Raw genomic sequence first — 26660 nt, 5'->3', positions numbered from 1 at the left:
AAGGTGGAGTCGACATCAATAAAAGAAATGAAGAAAACACAAGAGAAGAAATAAAGCATCCACAGAAGAAGAAACGAACCTTGAAAAGTATAAGTGTGAAGGCATACGGGAAATCTCATGTCTCACCCATGTGTAAGATACGTGTTGTCAAGAGAACGTTGGAGAGGATGAGTCGGCTGAAGAACTGCGGTAAAAGGGGAGGGAAAATGCAAGGAAAACCCGTCTTGAAGTCTTCAGCCTCAGCATGAGGTAATGATGATTAGAAGCAAGCAAACAAGATAGAGATGGTGACCTGATCCAATCTTTTAAACATAGAAAAAAAAAGCAATTGTGAAAGAAAAATAGGGGAGGGAAAATGCAAGGAAAACCCGTCTTGAAGTCTTCAGCCTCAACATGAGGTAATGATGATTAGAAGCAAGCAAACAAGATAGAGATGGTGACCTGATCCAATCTTTTAAACATAGAAAAAAAAGCAATTGTGAAAGAAAAATAGCAACCGAGAGATCAGCTACCCCAGACGTAGGGCGGATGAGGTAGTTGTGTAGAAGAACGATTGTTGTTTCGTTACCATCTGAAAATTGATAGAAAAGAAAATTCAATTAAGAAATCATCAAATAATCAGCAATAAGTTCAATGCAAAAACTCATAAATCCAAAAGGATCAAAATTTAAGACTTAAAAAACAAAAATTGATTTCCAAAATAGATATAATTTCAAAAGACAGAAGAGACGGGATGGGATGTGAGGCGACGGAGAATTGAGAATTGAAAATTGCTTTTTGATATATATATATATATATATATATATATATATATATATATATATATATATATATATATATATATTATCTCAAAGTTAATACAATATATTTTTAATTTTTGAAGAATTCGTATAGTATAATATAATTTCTATGAATCTCGAGTATTGAGAATTCCCAAATTGAGTGACTACACCAGATTTGCCTTCTATTTTCCTTTACTATGGAGGGCATAATTTGCAAATTCTTGACAGAGAAACGAAATAGCTGACTTTGGCCCCTGATCGAACCATCGAAGAAAGCATATCCGAGTCTTGACTTTTCAACTCTCCCCTTAAGAAGCATATTCTCTTGGGAAGAAGCTCAGACCCAATCACAACCACGCCAATTCCCCTCAGGTATCAAACATCTCGTTTACTTTGATTCATACGCGCTCTTGTGATTTTCGGGATTCAGCTTTATTCGTCAAATTCACTACCTGATCCGTATGTATTCCAACTCTTAGATGAAATTCGCCATTCTCTGTAACTGATTTCGTCAATTCTGATAGACTTTTAGGATGTGTTTGGCAGTTTGAGTACTTATGTGTTCGGCATCAAGTAACTGAAGCTAGATGAACTCCTATACCCTAGTTATATTGTGATGCATTCATGCTTAAGTCTAATTTATCTTTGTGATTATGCACACGTCAATTGGTCTAAATGCTCTTTTGAATGCTTGGATGTCATGGCATCCAAGCAGTAGAGCAAAACTACTGTAATTAAACAAATATGAAAGAAAAAAAATAGTGAGCTGGGAGAATTCTGTAAAAAATGCTCTTGATTTTAAATTTGCAGTGTAAGATAAAAAGTCAATTAAACTATGATTTTCTGAATGCTTTAGAACTGATTTTTAAGTTTTAGCTTTCATACAAAGTAGCATTCTTTTCTTGTGGGTGCATAACTAGGTATTCTTATATAGCCTATCCCTAACTGGTATAAAGGTCGAGGATATTGTTCTTCATGTCTTGCAAGCCTGTGCCATGTAGCTAGCTGCTCCCATGAGAGTGTATGTAATGTTTATCGATATTGTGTAATAAATTTCAGGACATGGATTTTCTTGAAGATGATTTTTAGCTGCCTGCATTTGATCTCGGGTGAACATATTAGGAGTATGATTGCATGCACCAAAGTCAACAATGAAGCGTTTTGTGTATGCCAATGACGACGATTTGTCGCATGAGCTTTACTGTGACAACCGTATATCAAACAGAAAGTACACATTGTTAAATTTCATCCCGAAAAATTTATGGGAACAGTTCAGGTAATGTAATATCTGAGATGTATTTTAAGATTTTAGATGCTGATATGATGATTTGAGTATGTATCTCAACTGAATATTGTAGTTATACATGGTTATATTGTGTTGGGGATGACTGATGAGTATAAAAAAGATTGTACTTTATGTCTTTATGTTTGATAAAGAAAGAGCCTAGTTTTTGAAGAGAATAGGAGCAAAAACTTTGTACAAGTAGAACTAAGTGTTTCATGAAGATAAGTGGGATGAGCTGCTATATATATATATATGTATGTATATATATTAAAAATATTGAAATATTGAGCATGAGATAGGAATTCCTAAGTATGACCTCCTTTATGGGATGATTGGAAGTTAGTTTTCTTAATTTTTTGATGTGGTTTTGCAAGTGATATCATCTTTTGTTGCCCTTTATTAGTTACTTCTGTTTTACCTCTGTCTACCACATTCTAACCTGTTCCTCTAAATTTCTTTTTTTCCCAGCCGCTTTATGAACCAATACTTTTTGTTGATCGCTTGTCTTCAACTATGGCCGCTTATAACACCAGTAAACCCCGCTAGTACGTGGGGTCCACTCATATTTATATTCGCAGTCTCAGCAACGAAAGAGGCATGGGACGACTACAATAGATATCTCTCTGACAAGAAAGCAAATGAGAAACAAGTATGGGTTGTGAGGCAGGGTTCCAAGAAACTGGTAAGTGCTAAACCAACTCAATAAGACAAATTTTTTTTTCTATCTTTGATAAAGGGATTAATTTCGTGGACTTTGACTATTTCTCTCAAAAACCATGTTAATTGAAGATTCAAGCGCAAGAGATTCATGTTGGTAACCTGGTGTGGCTACGTGAAAATGATGAAGTTCCATGTGATCTCGTTTTACTTGGTACCTCCGAGCCACAAGGAGTCTGCTATGTGGAGGTATGACTATGTTCTTACTTCTTTTTGATATCTCATACGATTTATTATGTCGAATTTCAACTAGCTTGGGTGATGGTAATTGTTGTCACAGGAATACTATTAGTTAGATGATATATATATATATATATATATATATATATATATATATATATATACATATATATAATTCTCCATCACCAAACCTACAACTAATCCACATAAATATGATAAAGCGTCCATAAATTGAGAAAGCAAATAGGCAACACCATGTCCTGTGTTTGTGTTTGTGTTTGTGGTTGCATTAGATAAGGTTGTATCATATGATTTACTACATTAAATCCTTTTAGAATCTCATGTTTGGCAATATATAGTAAGTAGGAACAAAAAAGAGAATTAAAGAGATTATAAGCCAGTATTCGTCTTGAAGACCTCATGTGGTCCCATTTGATAAACAAGTCAATGTTTAAATTTGATTTTTGCCAAGTTTGGGAGCTTTTAGTATCTGGAGTTTGATACTAAAATATGGAAATAGATGTTAGTTCTTTGTTTCTTTCTAGTTTGTACTATACATTTCATATCATAGCTTGTAACCATTTAATAACATATTTTGCAGACGGCTGCATTAGATGGTGAAACTGACCTTAAGACAAGGAATATACCTCCTGCTTGCATGGGTATTGACTCTGACTTGTTGCACAAAATCAAGGCAAGATTTGCATATACTCTATAACTTGAGGATACATTCTAATTATTCTCACACATTACACATAATGGATGGAATTCAATTTCATCGAAATCCTTCAAATTCCATGTCTGATCAACTTCACTATTCCTAGGGAAGGGTGGAAGGGATTCGGTCTCATTCTTCCTTTTATATTAAAAGACCAAAATATCCTCATCATATATAATTTTGAAACAAAAAGATAATCAAATTTTAAGTAAAGAGCAAAAGGTATTTAAGTTTTACTATTGAATTCTTTCCAAATTCCTGCCAACCAAACAAGTGACAAATTATGATTCCTATTCCAAAAACATTCTACGAACTAAACAGCCCTTTATTTATATGGGGTCTTCTTTTTTGCAGGGTGTGATTGAGTGCCCACACCCAGATAAGGACATTAGAAGATTTGATGCAAATCTGAGGCTGTTTCCTCCATTTTTAGATAATGACGTGTGCCCTTTAAGCATAAAAAATACAATCCTACAATCATGCTACTTACGGAATACAGACTGGGCTTGTGGTGTTGCTGTATATACAGGCATGCACATGTCCTATCTCTTCACAGTTCACATACAAAAGATGAGAAAGTCTTTCTATTTAGCAGGCATATTTACTGGAATCTCTCCTTTTTAGCTGATCCATGAACATGATTTTGTCAAGCAGGCAACGAGACCAAGATGGGCATGAGTAGAGGTGTGGCAGAACCGAAGCTTACTGCTATGGACGCGATGATTGACAAGTTGACTGGGGCTATATTCATATTTCAGATTGTGGTGGTAATTGTTCTAGGCATAGCTGGAAATATATGGAAGGATACAGAAGCAAGAAAGGTTTGTATACTGTTTGTCTCACTCTCATCATGTACACTACTCTGCTACAGCTACACTGTTCCTTTCACATACTTATGCTTGTTCTTGATTCAAAATACTACTTTATAATTTATTGTGTTTTCGCACCATTCATCTCATTCTGCTGATGATCCATACATACAAAGGTAACACTTCAAAATCAAGTCTAAGGTTTATAGTTGCTAATATTGCCATCTGTGGTTCTACTTCTAGGGTCGGTATTCTTTGTTGCTGATGGTGATAGGAGCTTTTGTGAATTGTGATACTTCCTAAGTTGCCCTCTTTACATGACTTTAGACTTCATTCTGATTTAGCACGAGTTAAAATCATATAAGCTCACATAAATAATCTATCTATGCAGAAATGGTAACATATAATTGGCATGATTTCAACTTCACATATACAATCTATCTATGCGGACGTGGCATCTTCATCATAAACTATCTTATGGGTTCTTTTACTTTCTTTGTAGGTCAATTATCATATAGATTGAATGGCTTCTTTACATAATCTATTTTAGTCCTGAGCGTCATGTATCTTATTCCTGTTGATCAAGTTAAACATGTAACAGGATTCAATCTTAAATCAAGTCAATCTATCCAATAGGCAGATTAAATTATTAAAAGAAAACAGACTTACATGATAATAACACCTATTCAGGATTTAAGTTTGATGAGGAAACCCTTACGTAATTTATGTAAAGAAAGGACTTCACAAGTTAAGGTGTTACTAGAGAGAGTTTTCTGATTCTCTTTATGTTCATGACATCACTTGGGAAAGAGACCAAGTTACATGGCAGTTATTTCCATAGTATAGTTAGTTACGCTAGGTATTGTCATTTAAGTCAAAATGAATGTGGTACAATTACAAATGATAACAAATGTTATGTACTAGTATTGTTGGTGTAAATGGTCTTAAGGCCACATATTTAAGGGATGTTCCAACAATGCCTCCTAATTTTCTATCTCATATCTTACACTTGGACAATTGAACTCATGTTCGTATCTACCTTATGCAGCATTGGTATGTTCTATATCCAGATGAGGGTCCATGGTATGAACTACTGATAATCCCTCTACGGTTTGAGCTTCTTTGTTCCATCATGATACCAATATCTATAAAGGTAATTTTACTTAGGATTAGGTCGTTATTCTTTGATGGTATGCTTGTTGCTTGTTATAATTGAAGCCTTTTAATATACATAGCTGTTTTCAGAAGATATGTGAAGAACAGTTATGGCCATAATTTTGCTTTGATCAGATGAGAAATTTCCTATTGAAACATATTTAGATTGGTGAATAAAAAGAGCTAAATGCATGGCTTTCACTGATTTGTTTGTTATAGCATTTTACTTTCACGTCTTGTATAGCATTGTACTATTAGTTTCTACTAGATTATAGCGATGTTGATACAGAACAGGCATCACAATTGCTAAGCCCAGGTGTAAGATGATGACATCATAGTTTGTTACATCACATGGAGATACTATATATATATATATATATATATATATATATATATATATATATATATATATATATGTAGGTGAATGCGTGAATAAAGGTGTGGAGAGAATATTTTTCTGTTAGGAAGGATCGGCTAGTAGCTAGCTTGGGCAGGAAGAGTAGTCATTGGCTCTCTTCTCTGATATTCCCTCTTGTATTCTTCTCTTTACCATTTTCAGAAATAAATCAAGCATTCAACCATTATTATAGATTATAGTTGATTATCGATTTATTACATCATTTATCTCCTTCCTATCAAATGTCCTGAAATACAAAGCTTTTTTTACTGCTATAATTGGGTAGAATGTTCAAAGATAATGTCCTAATAAGACAAAAATGAGAGTACGATGCTACTAGGTAGAGTTTTGTAAGTACCATGCTTTAATAGGAAAAAAAACTGAAAGCACAATGCAGTAATAGAAAGAAATGAAAGTAAGATGCCATGCCATAATACACAAATAAATAAAAGTACAGTGCTGTTTCTTGCATTAACCCAGTAAAGTTTTGTATAGCATCTAACGATACAAGTGCTAAAACCCCAAAAAATGTGAAAGATGTGGGTGTTTTAATGAACCAGAAAGTATGTATACTATAATGTTATTCTGCAGTATCCCATTTTTTTGGGGGAAAGACAGTATTCCAGTTTGATCTTGTCTCTAAAAGGGTTGAATGCAAATTACAGTACCATACTTCCTTTGATTTTTTATTAAAGCCTTCTACTTCCATTTTTTCAAATTACATATTTACATCATTGTACCACTCACTTATAACTCATAAGAAATGTTATCCAAATAGAAAGAAATTTTCATTGCTATAATCAGGTAGATATTACAATTTTGGGTACATTCTTCGTAGTATAATTAATTTCTTAATAAGAAAAAAAATTAAATTTGGAGGTACAATGCTGTAATAGAATGAAATGAAGGTAGGATGCTATAATACATAAATAAATAAAAGTATACTTGTTGCATTTAGCATCTTCTACAATATACAAGCTCTATTTATGGTTTGTTTGCTGTTTGATATGCCACAAAATTCCAAGCTCTAGAGATTCATTTTCCCTCTTCTTTGGCAGGTGTCATTAGATCTTGTTAAAAGCTTGTATGCAAAGTTCATTGATTGGGATAAACAGATGATTGACCTGGAGACTGGCACTTCAGCCAATGCAACAAAGTAAGAAAAAGTGTAATTTGTTTATCAACTTTTCCAAATATGCCTACGTCACCTTATTCAGTTTATTGCTATATTTTTTTTTTAATTTTTTTTAATTCTTTTATATGGCAGCACAGCAATAAGTGAAGATCTGGGTCAAGTTGAGTACATACTGACAGATAAAACAGGGACACTTACAGAAAATAAGATGATTTTTAAGAGATGTTGCATTGCTGGGACATTCTTTGGTAATGAGAATGGAGATGCTGTAAAAGGTTTGTCTTTTCCCCCTAAGCTGTAATAATTTGATAGTAAAGAGGTATTACTTGAAATTGAGACGGCAGAGAAGAAAGACAAGGAAAGCTTTAATAAGTTTCTGGAACAAAATCATACATATATATATATATATATATATATATATATACAGGCGTATATTAGCCTCTATAAACCCTAATAGAATAACTTACATACATGATACGTACAATAAAGGAACCACAGCCTCCTCGATCTTCTTCAGTATTGGAGTGAACAACTGAGATGCATGATATATATATATATATAAGGAGCTAGGGATCTAACCGGCTCTAGAACCGGAATAACCAAAGACCGATTAAGGAGTGAATGAGGAACTGAGAACTGGACGGAATACCACTAAACGGGTCTGGTTCTGGTTCTGATTTGGTTCTACTAGAAAGTGTGCCATCTAAGAAGGTGTTTGGTACCGGAACCGAGATAACTGGGAACCGGACTGATACCACTTATCGGTTCCTACCGGTTTGGTTTTTCGATTAAAAAGCTCATCCCTATAAGATAAGGAAGCGAGAGAGAAAGACAAAATGCATAAAGATGTTAGAATGACTTTAACAGATAAATCTGGAAAAGGAATGGTCTCTTCATAAAGTCCTAACTTTTTACAAATTTTCCATCATCTGTCTCTCCTTTCCGTTTCCCCAAATGTGATGAAAATTTTCTAAATAAAGTATTTAAGTGTTTCATTATTTATAATTTATTATTATTTGCGTATACTTCTATCAAATGTTTTTTATTTTTTATTTATATCATATAGTTAAAAAATCAATATCATTAGTGACATATTAAATAATTTATACTTTAGCATTTCTATAAATTTATGATTTTATATCAAATTTTAGAACACATCTTTATATTTATTTATTGCTGTGAATTTTTCCCTTCATTGAGCTTTAACTGGTTTATTCATGCGGTTATTTCCATTATGTAGGATTACTTTATACTACATACTTTTGCTTTCTCATTGAAATTTCTTTCAATGTACTTTTTACAGATGTGGAGCTTCTCAATGCCATCAATACTGCTTCCCCAGATGCTATTAGATTTCTGACGGTTATGGCAATATGTAACACTGTCATTCCTATCAAAAGGTTATTCCTCAATGGCTATTTGTCAGTTTTTTTTTTTTTGCTGGCTAGATGCAAGAAATAGCGATGTGCTTTCATATCTTACTATTACAACATTGTACTTTGCAAAGTCCTCCCAATTAATTTATATCAATGACAATGTACTTCAATTTTTCTTCTTGATAGGACATTGTACTCTTGAATATGTACCAATTATAGCAGTGAAAATTGCTTGGTGACATTGCTATAATCGGGTAGATTTTTCAAATTATGATGGTGTAACTGTCTGTAATAGGAGGAATAAAAAGTATGATGCTATAATAAACAAATGAGGTGAAAGTGCTTTGCTTTTCCTTGCATTTCAGTCTTGTTTTGCCAAGAAAACTGCATCATTTTGGGTTTTGTCTTTTCTGCATGATGTAATTGTACCTGAAACAAATAATTACAGCCCGAGTGGAACGGTCTCATATAAGGCACAGTCGCAGGATGAGGAAGCTCTAGTGCGTGCAGCTGCTTCCTTGCATATGGTTTTTGTTAACAAAAATTCTAACATACTTGGTATGAATTTATCCTTGTCCCTTTAAATGAAATATTTTAATTATACTACTAATTTAAAAGAAAATACTTGTGCGCAGAAATAAACTTTAATGGGTCGTTAAAGCAGTATGAGGTGCTGGAGTACCTGGAGTTTACCTCTGATAGGAAAAGAATGTCGGTGGTTGTTAGAGATTGTGATGAGGGGAAGATTATGCTTTTGTCGAAAGGAGCAGATGAAACTATTCTTCCATGTGCATATGCGGGTAAGCGTTCCGTGTTCCTCATATAATAATCATAATATAAGTAGTTTTTAAATAGCTACTTGTAAAATGTGGCACTGGCAGGACATCAAACCAAGACATTTTCTGAAGCTGTAGATCAATATGCACAAATGGGGTTACGGACTTTGTGCTTGGCTTGGCGTGAATTAAATGAGTTGGAATATCAAGATTGGTCTGTGATGTTTAAAGAGGCTAATAGCACATTAGTTGACAGAGAGGTACAAGAAAGCAACAACATAAATAAATACATACATACATACATACATACACAGTTAGAGATAGATACCTATAATATAGTATTATCCTCTCCCCTCCCCACATCACATGGGGGGAGGTTTTTGCTTGACCTAGCAGCAAGCATCCATAAGTCAGGTCCATGGGGCTGGTTGGTTGGGTGGTGTAAACCTTTAATATATTTTTTTATTCTTTTATATCTTGATATGGTCTGTTCATTTTTCTTTTTCACATCATCGGTTTATTTTTGTAGTGGAGAGTAGCTGAGGTTTGCCAAAGATTGGAACATGACCTTGAAATACTTGGGGTTGCTGCGATAGAGGACCGTTTACAGGTTAATCTTTATTTTCTGTGAAGCAGATATAGTTAGCTTGGCAGGTGAAATGCAAGAAATAGGAACATACATACATACATACTTTCATTTATTTGTTTATAAATGCATTCTACTTTTTGAATAAAACCCCTACCCAATCATAGCAATGTGAATGTCTTCCAAATACAAAACATTTTCGCTACTATAATCGGATAGCTTTTTCAAAGTACAATCAATATAAGAAAACATCAAAAGTAAAAAAACTATAATCGGATGCTATACTCACTTTGATATTTCGTGTGTTTTGCCCTTATTTTGGCAACCTAACCCACATACTCAATATAACAACTAGCATTATAGTTTTTGTATGTTGCATAATATTTTTCAGGATGGTGTGCCAGAGACGATTGAAACCCTCAGAAAAGCTGGGATAAATTTCTGGATGCTTACTGGTGACAAACAGGATACCGCTATACAGATTGCTCTGTCGTGCAATTTTGTTTCCCCAGGTTAAAATTATATAGTGAAACCAACCTTCACCTTGCTTGATATCAGAATAGGGAACTTAACTCCATTACGTTGATTCATATATGCAAATATTTCACACTTGTGATTGATTGTACTTTGTAGTGGGAAGGGATCATTCTCTTACTCGTATCTAGATATACCTAAACCTCAAAGGAGCATGGGGGTGTTGTTCTTTATGGATTGTTAAGCAGGACTTGGTATGCATAACATGTTGTGCCACTTTTGGTGGGACGGAACCAGAACCAGGACCACGGTCTCTTTTTTTTGTTCAAAAGACGTGAATGCCCTCATCATTGAAAATAGCCCTACAAAGCTTGTCCTGTCCGTCCTCTCCTATCCTGTGTGTGCAACAAACACAGCCTTTATTGCCTAGGATAATTTCAATGGCTTTGCTTTTATAAGAAAAAAAAAACAAGTATTTTAATCCATATTTCTCCGTTGCTTTTTTCTTTTCTCTGTTCTTGAATGCATATCACACACATAAACCTATACACGAAAATATTATCTATCGACAACCTGGTTTTCAAGAAAAAATAATACCATGGATCAAAGTTGTCCTTTAATTTTGGACTAAAATTAGTAGGATTCCTAAAATCAGAAAATGACTAAAGTATGTTACGTTTTTATGAAATTTGAAAAAAATGGAAGAAAGTAAAAGAAAAACATTAGAGTACTATTTCAACCATCATTGTTGTAGTTTTATTATAAACTACCTGTTAGAAGTTTTTGTAAAAGCAATAGTATATACTATATATGCTGGTTTACAATGAAACTACAAGTGTTTTGGTTAAAAAATTAATTTATTTTTTTAGGGATTGAGAACCCACTCAACAAACAGTCATACACATATATTCATGTGTTTGTGTGTGTAGAATTTGAATCACAAATAGTGATAGATGCGTACTTGGTGAAAGATATAAACAACAAGTTGGAAAAAAGCTCTGTTAAGTGCCTTGTTCTCCTATGATGGTAATGCATTACTTGAGAGCAGCAAAGCCTCTAATGTCTCCAAATTTTCATGATTAGCCTGCACTGCGCTGCACTCTTTTGTTGTTACATGTCAGATATTTTATCCTGAGCTATACCTAAAATGCAAGATATAGCAGTGTACTTTCAATTTATACTTGCGTTCTTTTTTTACAGCATAATACTTGTATTTTTTTTTCTTATCAAGGCCAATGCTGTTTGAAAATTTTGCCAATGATAGCATTGTACTTTATCGTTATTATTATTTTGCTTATTAGGGACATTATAATTTTGAGTTATAACAGCAAAAAATGCTTTTTATTTGGTTGATAATTGGGTAGATCCTTAGATTTTTCAAAGTACAATGCTGTGCCTGGAAATAAATCAACGAAATTATGTTGTTATTCCTTGAATTTACCTTAAGTATCTTGAGTAGGAAGGATGAGTTTTGGAAGTTTGGTTGAATTTTAGAATTTATGATTTTTCAAAATTTTTTTTCTGTACAGAACCCAAAGGGCAGCTTCTGTTAGTTAATGGAAAAACAGAAGATGAAGTTTGCAGAAATCTGGAAAGAGTTTTGCTTACAATGAGGATAACAAAAGCAGAACCTAAGGTAACTACATTTATGGTTTATTATTGTGTTTGTTTGATTTAATTAGAAGGCATTTATTTATGTATGTATGTTGCAGGATGTGGCTTTTGTGATTGATGGATGGGCTCTTGAAATTGCACTCAAGTATTACCGGAAAGCATTCACAGAGTTGGCTATACTGTCACGGACAGCTATATGTTGTAGGGTTACACCATCCCAGAAAGCACAGGTACTACAACACTAGTTTGTTTTTATATTTATATTCTGTGATTGGACTGGTACTAAAGCTTTGTATTTTGCAGCTTGTAGAGCTTCTTAAATCTTGTGACTACAGAACCCTGGCCATTGGGGATGGTGGGAATGATGTAAGGATGATCCAACAAGCTGATATTGGCGTTGGCATAAGTGGGAGAGAAGGACTACAGGCAGCAAGAGCAGCTGATTACAGTATTGGGAGTAAGATCTACTGAATTTTTTGGCTAACAATTTTAGGAGCAATACGTATCTAATCCTTAACGAAATGAAAACAACTAACTGAATGGAAAATTCCATTTTGTTAAATTTCATTCCTTACCAACGTTGGAATTGTTTTTGTTTTCTCATTCCATTGTGGAAGTGGAACAACATTATAATTTGCAATATCACCCAACTCCCGTCTTTATTTATTTATTTATTTATCAATTCTTATTTTCTAAAAATAACTAGAAAATGTATATATATATCTTTTACTAAATACTTTTATTGGGTTTAGGTGAGCATTTAATCTATTAGGTTTAGTTATTTAATTGATGTTCATGGATAAAATCTTCATTGATTATATAATTAAATCATAGAGTAGATATGTTTCTGCATATAATATAAAAAAGTCATATCTAAATTCATTCCGCTCCTATTGATCACCAAACAGACTCATTCCTTACCTTCATCAATCCCATTTCATCCAATCAAACAGACCATTATGATTATTCTTCTTCCAAAGAAACATCCCCTGGCCATGGCATCATCCTTTTAGGTTCTCATTCATTGCTTTTCGGATGCACGGGGGTAGTTTGGGGATTATGTATGGGTTCAATAATTTCACATGTCTCAGAATTATTTAAAATATTATTAAATTAGTTTTAAATGGCAATAAATAAATTGCTCTTTTGTTTCAGTTTATTATACCCTGATATGCACACCAAGTAATATCTCCATTTGTGTTACTATGCAGAGTTCAGGTTCCTTAAAAGATTGATACTTGTCCATGGGAGATATTCATATAACCGCACCGCATTTCTTTCACAATATTCATTCTATAAATCCTTACTCATATGCTTCATCCAGATTTTGTGAGTTCCCTGCAACAACCTATGTTAATCTCTTTCTTTCATCCTTATTATTATTACTACTACTACTACTACTGTTTTCATCATTGCTATTTTTGTAATCATCGTGTTTGTTATTATTAATCTTATCATCATTATCAATATTTTTTATTATAATTGTTATTGTTGTAGTTATTATTATTATTATTATTATTATTATTATTATTATTATTATTTTGCCTGCGTATGTTACATGGGCCTGGACTGGACTAGACTGGATTGGGTGGAATTGAACAAACTTTCTAGGGTTATTTTGAGACCATGTTTATAGGAGCAAAGTCGCGACCAATTGTGGGGCAAAATTACGGATATTTAATAAATAAAAATGAAAATACCATACTAATTTACAACCAAAGTCGCCAGACAGAACGAATCACTACCCAACCTTGCCACATGTCAAATTTATATATATATATTCTTTTTAGTTTTAATAGTTATTTATTAGATAATATATTTATGTAAAAATTGTAAAAAGTATATTTAAATACATGGTTTTTAATTCGTATAAATAGAGTATAAGATTGATGGATTTTCTATATTTATTTGAAAGTCTCGTATATGATATATATTTTTAGTTGTGATAGGTTGTTGATAAATGGTAAAACATTGAATTTGGTTGGTTGTATGGTAAATGATAGAGAAAATATTTATTTAAAGAGGATGAGGAGGGCAGATTGAGGAGTCCCTTTTCTGGGTGGGATCAAAGTTACATTTTTTGTCCCATTGACATCAATCTGAGTCCCAGTTGAATGCAGTACATGATGTTTGTTACCTTTTCTGTCCTGTTAGTGTCATGCTTCTTTTATAAGAAACGGATCTTGTTTCTTATAATTCAACTGCTGACTTAAATTGTGTTCAGTTTCTCGTTCGTTTCAGGTGTATCTGGCACCAGCCTTTTCAACTCTGTGAGCCTCATGGCTTATAATGTTTTCTACACCAGTGTTCCTGTTCTAGTCAGTGTTCTTGACAAAGATCTCACTGAAAAAACTGTTATGCAGCACCCGCAAATATTATTTTACTGCCAAGCAGGGAGGTTAGTAATTAGTTTGGACTTAGGATGGATTCTTCTTATCATTCATGTCTCAAATTCTGATTCTAGGTAACCTAAGCTTTAATATTCTTCTTCTTAAACAGGCTTCTCAATCCTACTACATTTGCTGGATGGTTTGGGCGTGCTCTTTTTCATGTCAGTGCTATTTCTTAATTACCATTTCATATTGGCGCTTCTTATCTTATAAATATGATCGATCATGTCTCATGACTCATGCTCATCATTTTTTTTTAATGAAAGCAAATGTAACCTATATGGATAAATAAGCTAATATATTATCCTTCAAAAATTCATGAATTATCATACCTAAGTGTTAACCGAGAGTGGATAATATGAAAAATAATTACAGGTATTAACTTAAAAAAAAAAACTTTATGAAATGCTTTTCTCATCTTCACAGTTAAGAAGCTGATTTGATTTCGTCGACATGACCATGGCATCAATATTTCTTTCCCTAATATTTACAGTGGTGATTATTACTTTTTTCAGGCGATTGTTGTGTTTGTGATAACCATACATTCATATGCCTTTGAGAAAAGTGGGTTGGAGGAGGTATCAATGGTGGCACTTTCTGGCTGTGTCTGGTTACAAGCTTTTGTGGTCACATTGGAGACCAAGTAAGTTACCAACACTTGAGATTTCAACTACTAGAATTCATCTTGACCATTTGTATTTGTGAAAATATTTCCCTCTCTTCCGATTCCGACAGAGCAATACATCTGTTTTCGATGAATGAGGATGAGAAGGGCATTTACGTCTTTTTCTCAAACCAGTTTCCCACCTTCTTTGGTAGAACAAAAAAGTTGCAATTTTTGTCTCATTTACGCAATACAATAATACAACCTGTTCTACTATTCTATCCTGTCCAGCGAGTGTAACACTTGTCTAAAATAAAAAATTCAAAGAATGTTTTTATTTTTTTTATTTATATATATGTACTTTTTTGTATTTAATAATCTCGTCGAAAAAGAAATGTGTGTGTACATGATACATGCTGCTTTAAATAAAATTATATGAAACCGAAACTCAGGAAAGATCTCTATCTATGGAAAACATGAAAAAAGGACTGCAGTAAGTGAAAAGATCTGTTTTTGTGGTTAACGTGAATTAGACTGATGTCAATGGGACGATTTTTGGTCCCACCCGACTATACAGAAGACAAATAATTGCCATCCATTTCTCATCAAATCCACAAATGTCATTTTAAAATTTAAATAGCCCCAGAAAGTTTGTCCATGGGATAGAAGTTGCAGTTTTTTGTTCCACCCCCACCCAAAAAAATAGCCCTTGAACGCTTGGTAACTGAAACTTATTCGCTTTGTTTACCAATTATGTGTATGTGTGCAGCTCATTTACAATCTTCCAACATGTTGCCATATGGGGCAATTTAGTGGTTTTCTATATCATCAATTGGATTGTGAGTGCTGTGCCACAATCCGGGATGTACACAATCATGCATCGCTTGTGCAGACAGCCCTCTTACTGGAATACTATGTTTGTAAGTGCATCCATCCATCCATCTCTTTTGCATATTCTTTCTCCTAGTACTCAAATTCTGAGCAAATGTGAACCTAAGCCTACAGGAAAGAACATACCAATATTAGACTAGAAAAAACGTGCAAGTTTTCATCACTCTCCATCTTTTCTCTTGTGTACTTACTGTGTTGTGTGCAAAAGACAGTAAGGCTATTTTTAATTCTAACGATGGGAAGAGTACAGAGTGATTAATTTATTGGATGGGACCATACCAAAAAATATATCTATTGATCCAATATGATATGGTCAAGAACATTGACTAAAACAAACAAAACGTAACTAAAAAGCTATTTGCTAAAATTATGATATACATATATATTATTTTGTTCCTTTAAATACATTACATGTACATTTGTTGTGTTGTGTTTGGATATAATTTCAGCTGATAGTAGCTGCTGGGATGGGTCCGGTGCTAGCTTTGAAGTACTTCAGGTACACATACAGATCAAGCAAAATCAACATTCTTCAGCAAGCGGAGCGCTTGGGTGGCCCCATCCTCTCACTTGGAAACATTGAACCGCAGCCAAGATCATTATTATTAGACAATGATCTGGATCTCGATCTCGCCCCCTTGTCAATTTCTCAGTCCAAGAACGGCCGCAACTCTGTTTTCGAGCCGCTTCTCTCAGATTCACCCAATGCCGTCAGACGCTCTTTCGGGCCCGGGGCTACATTCGACTTTTTCCCATCCCAGTCCAAATCTTCCACCTATTCCCGAAATAAGGACAAGTAACAACACCCACCATTTTTCACCATCCAATCCAATAACCCACCCATAGAATCCTATCATTTTTGTAAAGTTTTTGCATTTTATTACTATTATATCAACTCATTTTCAGCTAACCTTATCCTATGCCTTTTTAACACTTTAAATAATTGTATAAAACTATGGTTGCACCCTATTGCCGGTGCCTTATGTCTTCATTTTCAACAGCTTAAATAATTGTAGGAAACTATGGTTGCACCCTGCCAGTTTTGTCAAAAAAAAAAAAAAAATCCTTCGTGCACCAAAACGAGTATGTTAAAAAATGATTTTGTAAGCAAGATGTAATTTGTAAAAATTAAAAAATCTTAAAAGACAAGGCATAAAATGGAAAATCTTAAAAGACCTGTAAAATCAAATTCATAAAATCTAAAATGTAAAATCACCACTAAATATATAATTTATAAATATAAAACTAAATTTTATAAAACAAAGTTGTAAAAAGAAATAAGAAAATATTATAAAAAAGTTCGTGAAAAATTAATTTTAATAAAAAGTTGTAATTCGGATGTAATTTATAAATTAATAAAACTCTGTTTTACAGGAGGTTTAATACGTAATTTTTCTATTTCCTCGGTTATTTTTGTAATTGTTTTAAACACATGTTCTATAAATTATAGGAATAATTTTGTAATTTATTTTCTACCCAAACTTTCCAACATAAGAAAATCTTAAGCATATGAATTGTTTATGTAAAAAAAGACTTCATCCGTAAATTATTAGATAATTTTTATAATTTATTTTCTATACAAGGATATAATATGTCAACATCCGAAAATGTTGTGACCAAAGTCTTAGATCCAAAATATCTATGGACTAAACCGGCCAATAAACAAAACTGTTATGTGGTCAAAATATGAAACCCAAAAGTTATAGGGACTAAATATGCGAATATATCAATTTTTTTGTGGCCAAATTCTCAAACCAAAAAGTCCACTTGTAACATCCGATTTTTGGAGGTTTCTTATATTTAGAAAGACAAAATTGCAAAAATGGTCCCTGTGCTTTGTCAATTTCTGTAGGTAAGGTCCAAAAAAAAGTTTATTTGCAAAAAAGGTCCCTAATTGATGGTTTTGTTGTGGTTTTGGTCCCTACTTCGTTAAGTTTAACAACATGACTGTTAACTTTTGAAAAATGACAGATTTACCCCTGGAACTATTTCTGCAATTTTATCTTTTTACCAAACTACAAGGACCAATTGTGCAATTTTTCTTTTTCATTTTATTGAATTATTAAATAATTGAATTACTTATTTCTTTTTAACTTTTTACTTATTGTATTATTTTTTATTGGATTATTATATATTAATAAATATTATTTTTAATATATTATATTTATATATTAATTAAATATTAGTTTTATTATTATTATTATTTTTTTAATAATTTTTTTGAATTTCTTCTTTATTGCATTAATTCTTTTTTGTTGGATTATTATATTAATAAATATTATTTTTAACATATAATATTATATTCATCTATTAGTAAGTATTACTTTATTGGATTATTAAATTTATTTAATTAATTTTTATAAATTTTTTTTATTTCGTTATTTGTTTTTATTGGATTATTATATATTATTAAATATTATTTTTATTATATATATATATATATATATATATATATATATATTACATTTTTTATTATTAATTTTTTAATTGATTTTTTTTAATTTCTTCTTTATTGCATTAATTCTTTTTTATTGGATTATTATATATTAAACAAATATTATTTTTAGCATATAATATTTATATGTTAGTAAGTGTTACTTTATTGGATTATTAATTTATTTATTTTTTTATTGCATTAGTTCTTTTTATTGGATTATTAATTTAAACTATTATTTTTATTTATAATAAATAATATTTTTTAATTGTTTTTAATTGTTTTTAAATTCCTTTCTTTATTGTTTCAAATAAAAATACCAAAAAATCATACCCACCCCACATTCTCTAATTTATTTTAAATATTTGAAAGATAACATATTTGGACACCACCACCACCATTACTCAGTCACAACAAACCACTATTGGGTCATCTCCAACCCTATTACTATATATATAAATATATAAGTTCAATAATTATTCACGAAGTGAGATCATCGTGTGTATTTTAGTTTTTGTGTATTCACATATATCAAAATTTGTTATTTATTTCAATAAACTTATGATTTTGACATATATAATTTCCCTAAAAATATTTCTACATGAATTACCAAATCTAAGTATTCGCTACTCGGCGGTCGGCCAAACGAGTACCGAATAATGAGTTCTACAACTTTGTCACCACCTATAGTGGCTATGATGGTTTGAAAACCCTCGATCTAACATTGTTGTCGTCGATGGTGGTATCTATAATGAATGGTCGGCTGGAGGAAGTATGTTTCCTGGGGTTTATTTCACATTGTGTGGCTAGTCAACTGATGTAGTTTTCATCGAGAATGACCGACTGTAGTCGATGATAGATGATTTCCAGCGAGATGATACGACGACGCAAGGTGGTAAAATGCAACGAATGGAGGAGCTGACTCGGAGTGTTTGGTATTTTTATTTAAAACAATAAAGAAAGAAATTAAAATAAAATAAAAACAATTAAATAAGTATTATTTATTATAAATAAAAATAATAAATTTAAATTAATAGTCCAATAAAAAGAACTAATGCAATAAAAAAATTTAAAAAATAATTAAATGAAATTAATAATCCAATAAAGTAAAACTTACTAATAGATAAATATTATATGCTAAAATAATATTTATTAATATATAATAATCCAATACAAAAGAATTAATACAATAAAGAAGAAATTTAAAAAATTAATTAAAATAATAATAATAATAAAAGTAATATTTATTAATATATAAGTATAATATCTTAAAAATAATATTTATTAACATATAATAATCCAATCAAAAGAATTAATGAAATAAAAAAATTAATTAAATGAATTATAATCCAAAAAAGTAACACTTGCTAATAGATAAGTATTATATGTTAAAAATAATATTTATTAATATATAATAATACAATAAAAAAGAATTAATGCAATAAAGAATAAAAAAATAATTAAAAAAATTTAAAATAAAAAAGTAATATTTATTAATATATAAATATAATATATTAAAAATAATATTTATTAATATATAATAATCCAATAAAAAATAATACAACAAGAAAAAAGTTAAAAAGAAAAAAGTAATTAAAATAATTAATATATAACAATTCAATAAAATGAAAAAGAAAAATTGCATAATTGGTCCTTGTAGTTTGGTAAAAAAGATAAAACTGCAGGAAAGGTCCCAGGGGTAAATCCGTCATTTGCCAAAAATTAACAGCCATGCTGTTAAACTTAACGAGGTTGGGACCAAAACCGCAACAAAACCATCAAATAGGGATTGTTTTTGCTAATAAACTTTTTTTTGGACCTTACCCACAGAAATTGACAAACCACAGGGACCATTTTTGGAATTTTGTCATTTAGAAATAACAGGCTTTATTTTAGTCAAGAATAAAGTTTAGACCTTAAAGTACTGAGATTTTGGGCTTAAATGTATAAGACATAACTTAAAGGGTTAATTTTGGGTTGTGAATGGTTTAGACTTATGCTGATTGGGCCTTGTTGGAGCAGGCAAAACACGGCGCAACATGTAAACTCAAGCTAAAACTGAAAAAACAGAAAGTCGAAGGGCCTTAGAAATTTGGGCCGGACTTAACCGGGTCGAGTATTATAACACGTATGAAAAATAAGAAAAATAAAAATAAAAGAGATGTTAGGTGCTAAGAGTCCCAAACCTAAAGTTATTGATCATCATGTCTAATTAATGTTCTTAATTGTAATGAATATATAATAATAATGAATTATTATGGATAACGGTAATCAATTAATTATATTGGTTGGGGTAAATTACAAATTCGGTATGTTGTGACGTTGGATGCATCTCCGCTTGTGTCGTCCAATCTCGATCGATCTCCATACACCGCTTGTGTCATCCAATCTCGATCGATCTCCATACATATTCATCATAAGCTTATAGACAATCTTCCATCCTAATCACCCATTGATCATACTCTACATGAATGAGCATTAGATCTTTGGTGTTTAACATGTTGGATCTATATGCTTAAAAATCATTTTAGAATGATATTTGCTAGTAACATATGATCTCATATGGTCATACTTTTAGCAAGTTGCCACTTTTAAATATTTATTAGTAATGGAAAAATTGCAAAAATGGTCCCTGTGGTTTGTCAAAAAAAAAAAAAATCCTAGTATCACCCTCACCCACCCCTTCTATCTCTTTATACATTACATACACCCATCCCCTAAACATGCAAAACAAATGTTTGTTATCATCGGACCTTCAACTATGATGAAGGCGATGACTCGTTAGAACTTATGAACGTCATCGCTACCACCGTCAGAAGATATGAATGCCACCATCCCCTCCAGTCTATATAACCACCACATGTCAAAATCACCACCACCACCACAAATCAACACCACAACCACCATCGGTTTTCCGAAAAAGACAAAAACACACTCGATTTTCAGTCAAAAAGAAAAAGAAACCCTTCGATTTGATAATAATCTTTCAAACCCCATGAACACTCCGATTAGGGTTTTCATCTTCAACTGCCATTGTCTCCGCATCCGATCAAGAAAACCCTTATGGAAAACCCCTCTGATTCCCTAACTGATTCCCACTACTGGAGAAAACAAATCGAGATCTGAAGAGTTAGGGTTTTTTCATCTTCAGTCATCATTAAACAATAACGAATCCGACGACGACACTGCCATCTGGAAATCCTCGCTCCTTCTTCAACGACAAAGTTGGGCTACGTCCAAGAGAAACCCATGTCGATCATGTTACAACGTCGGTTCCTTGTTGCCATTGGAGGTACGCAGATCTAAAGCACTACCTCCGACGAGAGAGAGAGAGAGAGAGAGAGAGAGAGAGAGAGAGAGAGAGAGAGAGAGAGAGAGAGAGAGAGAGAGAGAGAGAGAGAGAGAGAACCATATATATGTTATGAAAATCTATTCTCACATTTATGACATAAGGAATAACTACATATACTATGATGGACAAAGAATAAAATATATTTTTTTAGGTTAAATCATTAAAAATATAGTATTTGGTTATTTTATAATAAAAAGGATCGTTTTGTGTTTATAAAAGCAAAGTCATATAACAATTATATACATTTCAGATGTATTATTGGTTTATAAACTGTAATGTCACATTGGTTGAAATTTGGTTTTGGTCAAAATACTTATTATGTTGTTTGATTTTCATAAGAAAACTTTATTACAATTTCTAAACTCCTAGGCTATTAAACTTTATAATTTAAGTTTTAAAGAGTCGGGTTCCTATTTTGCAACAATTTGAACTTAGTAAACGAATAATAATTTAATAAATTTTTTAACTAAAGTTTAGAACTTAAATGCACGCACACACTTTTAGATCTGTTAAACTCGGGATTTCCTATATGAGATGTACTCTTCATCTACTAAGAACACAAAAACTTAGTAAAGCCCTTTGTGCTTTAACCGTTAATCCGTAAAGAGCGTGAAACTTTTGGTATAGATATATACGGGTTGACAACCCCGCTTGTGGTTGCTAGCTACAACCTACGTCCAACGAGTCGAATTGGACATTAATGTTCATTCTCTACACTTATCATGATGTCAATAAAGCATTGGTGATGTTCTCAACACGCCCCTTTGCAGTGCCTTTTTAGAGGCTTTCTCGTCCATAGTTTGGTTATAGGTTCATTATAGATCCGTAGTTCACTCTATAAGCACACATATAGAATTGAAATATTATTTATACGTAAGTTAAAATACTCATACCAGTTGACATAGGATTGTATGTAGTAAGAATGTTTTGGTCAAGTGTTAAGTGTTGGTTAATTAATTAAGTAAAATGATACATAATAAAGGTTATGACACAACTTTATTGTTTACAAACTTATATTTAATAAGTTATTAATGTATATGACTCCTTTACTTGTATTGGATTCCAAGTGTTTAAACAATTTATTTTATATTTTTTAGTTAGAAAAAGTACATTCATTTTATATAAGTTAATGTTCAATTATATTTATATAAAACACACTTTTGATTATAAAAGTACGTAGAGTCAAAACATTTGGAACTCACCAACAATTTTTATTGACGTATTTTAAACGCATGTATTCTCAGGAACATATGAGTTGGATTACACATATTGTGTATCATGGAAAGTCTGTTTCCTTGTTTGATTGTTGGCCGATCTGTTCAAGCCTTTGTTTTATTTTAAATTATGTTTTGCTGAATTTGTTCTATATTATCGTATTTTAGAGTTTCGAACAATGTAATCCTTGTCCTAAGATTAATGAAAGTATGTAATATTATTATAAGTTTTTGTATTGTTCATTATGTGTGTGTTATCTGTGATCCAACATTTACGTCGCTACCCCGATGCTTCTGCCGTCGACCGGGGTGTGACAGATTGGTATAAGAACTAAACGCTATAGGGAAATAAGTACTTTCTTAGGAAAGCACGACTATAGTCTAGGAATTACTCTCTTAGGTTTAGGTATATCCCTTAACCTATAAATAATAAGTATTATTAAATATACTACTGATGGACTACTTACGGGAAGAGTGTCAAGATAGACATGTCGCATGGGTTGTTGGATTTTAGCATAGCTAAGCTATTACGCCAAAATGGGCTTGCCATCAGACTGTCCTGACTGGCCGATGCCTTAATCAGCTTGACCTGAAGTAACGGACAATAATTAATAAATCTCGTAAACACAACAAACATAAGATATAGAGTTATATGAACTCAATCACTCGATGATAACCCTTATACAATACCATAACTAACTTAAACTAAAGATTTTAGGTCAAATACTCAACCATGTTTTATAGTACATAGGTCATACCACAACGGAACCTAGTTGCACACCTAAGATTTATTATGGCCAGGCCGCATGAACTATCTAACTTAAGTGCAGTAGTTGATAGACTAAACATTTGGAGATATAAGGGATTTACATCTCATGGATTCACACGACTCACACCAAATTATCACAACTTCACACCACACGCTCATCGATAGGCACACATGGTTTTTTATGATATGCGACGCTAACTCGTTTTAACTATTTTTAGGATGGACGACTTACCGAGGTGGATGATCACTGAGCCTCCATAGGATGAACCAAGGCTATCACTACTATATGGGGATCCGTATTTTTCAGATGTACCAGTGATGAGTGATCTAATTCCTTCGAACGATGATGCACCACTACCTTCAGAAAGTAGTGAACCTGTAAAGGACCCCAAGGAAGACCCTGAAGAGGAAGAGCCAGAAGAAGACATGGAATCATATAAGTTTGATTCAGAGGGAGATGTGGAACCTATAATTGAAAAAGAACGTGTTGCACCACCACCACCTATCCCATGCATGCCAATCACCGGAAGAAATCATACTCGAAAGACAGCACACAAGTCTATTCTGGTGCGTGGTGGAATCAGGAAGAAGTCTAAGTATAAGTCATCTGATATGAAAAAAAATCATAATCTATATGACCCTTTCCATGATAGGTGGATAGAGATAGAGAGTTTCCCTTGTGAATTTGGAGGCAATCACAATAACCTATAGAGGCAAACGGACAACCCTGCTTGGATTGCAGGTGTGGTAAACAATTGGTTGAGTGGAAATGGAGGAAATTGTAGGTTTGAAGTTGGACAGTCATCCAGAACAAAACCCTTGACACCCACTAAAGTTGAAGCCTTATCACTTCTATTTGATCGCAACATCTAGCTTAGACACTAAGTAAAGACTATGAGTGATGAACTAAATAGCATAGAGGGGAACACCAGACATCTATAGAGGAGGGAAAAAGAATGGAAATCCAAAGAGCTCATGATCATGAATCAACAATGAAAGATCACTACAAGACCTAATCCACCTATGACTACATGATCACGCATGATATCCGATAGTTGGAACTGGAAATGCCAATCAAATAAGCACTTTACAGAGTAACGAGTGTTGTTGAGAGAGCTGGTATGGTTAAACAGTGGTGCTGGGAGATGGAAGAACAAGTATAAGAGATACTCGCCACTTTGGCATGTTACTTGCATCTTGGGTAGACCAAGATGGGAGTTGGTTATGAATAGGGTATATGTGGTAAGAAATGGTATATGCAAGTGTATAATTTCGACTAGCCAATTTTGCTATAGAAGTTTTAGATTAGTATGAATATAGGAGGATGATCGGGCACGTAATGCCCCATGGTTGTAGTTAGTGGAGGGAAAAAGCATATAGTGAGAGGTTTAGATAGTCTTACAAATTTTCAAATTTTTTTGACTCCTATAATGATGTTTAGGGCTTTTTACCCTTAACATGCACACATGCTCTTTTGTAATCGTGGAAAATACATTTAACCAAAAACAATGATATAAATATAATTGACGCATACATTATACTAAATCTGAGCTTGTTAAACAAACTGTATGAACTATGTGCTTAACTTGAATTTTGGTGAACTCTTATGAACAAAATAGTCGTTTGACATTTGTACTCTAATGACTAAAAAAATGCTACGTAAAAACTTACACTCTTCTTACCTCTATTAGGAAGAAAAATATGCCTCCTAGAAGGAGGAGTATCCGAATAAATCATAAACTCACGCAAGGTGAACAAGAAGGACAACCGGAACAACCACCACCACCACCTGTAGTGAAAATCACCATGGAATCAACGAAACTAGAGAAATTAATAGCACAAAGAGTTACAAATGCACTAGTAAATTATTAGACCATATGGAATACAACATCTGGAGAACATCAAGGTGGGGGAACCAATGGTTAGGGAAGCAGTTACCATGGTGGCAATGTGGGGCCTACAAGGGCATGTACCTATAAAGACTTCATGAGCTATACACCCAAAAGTTTCTATGGAAATGAAGGCGTCATTGGTATAGCACGGTGGATTGAGAAAACTGAATCAATCTTCCAAATTAGCTTTTGTCTGGGGGATTGTAAAGCCAGGTTTGTTGCATGTACTTTCATGGACACAACATTAACTTGGTGGAATGACAACATGTCCACAGTGGGTGTTACTGCAACAAATAACATCACTTGGGAGGGCCTTAAAGAGCTCCTAATCGAAGAGTACTATCCTAGGGATGAAATTCAAAGTTGGGAACAGGAACTTTGGAGCTTGACCATGAAGGGTGCATACATTACAGGGTACACTAATAGGTTTACTGACCTCTCTCTTTTGTGTCCGACACTCGCATCTCTAGAAAACAAGAAAGTAGAGTGATACATTCGGGGTTTAGCACCACAGATTTAGGCGATGGTCATGGATTCAAGACCAACAATCTACAAAAGTGTCAAGCGCATCACATTCCATCTGATCACGAACGAGATACAACTAGGAACCATGGTAGAGAAGATCAAAACCCCCAAGTATGGTGGCCACGAGCGAAAGTTTAATGGAAGAAGCTTAAAGCAATCATCGGGGAAAAACAGGAAGTAGGAACAGTTTATGTAACAACAACGACAACAATAAAACCAAACCCCACTCAGTAGAAAAACTACACTAGAAATCACACGTATTGTAACAAGTGCAACCGACATCACATTGGTGAATGTTTCCATTGCACCAAGTGTAACAGAAAGGGACACTGCCAATTTCTACAAAAGCTCAACACCTGTTATGGGGAATCAAAGGACTGGTACAGGAACTGGTAATAGTGGGAGATCTTGTTATGAGTGTGGTGAAGCAGGTCATTTCAAGCGCGATTGTCGAAATAGATAAATAGAGACAGGAATGCATGTGGGCTAGTTTTTGTGATTGGGAATAGGGACGCTATCCAGGATCCTACAGTGGTTACTAATACATTCCCCATCAATAACTTATATGCTACGATACTCTTTGAC

At 33.0% G+C, this 26660-nt stretch overlaps 1 protein-coding gene across 2 annotated transcripts; it reads left to right on the top strand.

Moving 5' to 3' along the window:
• Positions 1–927: 927 nt before the first annotated feature.
• On the top strand, positions 928–16880 carry ALA2 (aminophospholipid ATPase 2). Of its 2 annotated transcripts, none has more exons than XM_079000784.1 (25): positions 928–1154; positions 1842–2058; positions 2536–2749; positions 2857–2973; positions 3566–3658; positions 4037–4211; positions 4337–4503; positions 5540–5644; positions 7102–7199; positions 7311–7453; positions 8482–8578; positions 9003–9112; positions 9190–9354; positions 9436–9590; positions 9860–9940; positions 10308–10428; positions 11920–12026; positions 12103–12234; positions 12308–12461; positions 13216–13333; positions 14229–14402; positions 14504–14555; positions 14910–15037; positions 15768–15918; positions 16339–16880. In XM_079000784.1, exons 2-25 carry the CDS (start codon positions 1934–1936, stop codon positions 16687–16689), a joined length of 3333 nt encoding a protein of 1110 aa, XP_078856910.1. In that variant the 5' UTR covers positions 928–1154; positions 1842–1933; the 3' UTR covers positions 16690–16880. The 2 variants fall into 2 exon arrangements, with proteins under 2 accessions (XP_078856910.1, XP_078856911.1); XM_079000785.1 differs by having other exon boundaries at positions 928–1241.
• The last annotated feature ends 9780 nt before the right edge of the window (positions 16881–26660 follow it).

This window comes from Lactuca serriola, chromosome 5 (genome assembly GCF_051521515.1).
Source record: "Lactuca serriola cultivar US96UC23 chromosome 5, Lser_US96UC23_V15, whole genome shotgun sequence".
NCBI classification, from domain to species: domain Eukaryota; kingdom Viridiplantae; phylum Streptophyta; class Magnoliopsida; order Asterales; family Asteraceae; genus Lactuca; species Lactuca serriola.
Note: the sequence above shows the minus strand (reverse complement) of the source record. Positions and strands in the feature narration are given on the sequence as shown.

Excerpts from the sequence above, each read along its gene's own strand:
- ALA2 (XM_079000784.1), top strand. The coding sequence starts at position 1,934 with ATGAAGCGTTTTGTGTATGCCAATGACGACGATTTGTCGCATGAGCTT. Across the intron at positions 2,974-3,565 it reads AAGGAGTCTGCTATGTGGAG|ACGGCTGCATTAGATGGTGA; the intron begins GTATGACTATGT and ends CATATTTTGCAG. Across the intron at positions 14,403-14,503 it reads TTTTACTGCCAAGCAGGGAG|GCTTCTCAATCCTACTACAT; the intron begins GTTAGTAATTAG and ends CTTCTTAAACAG.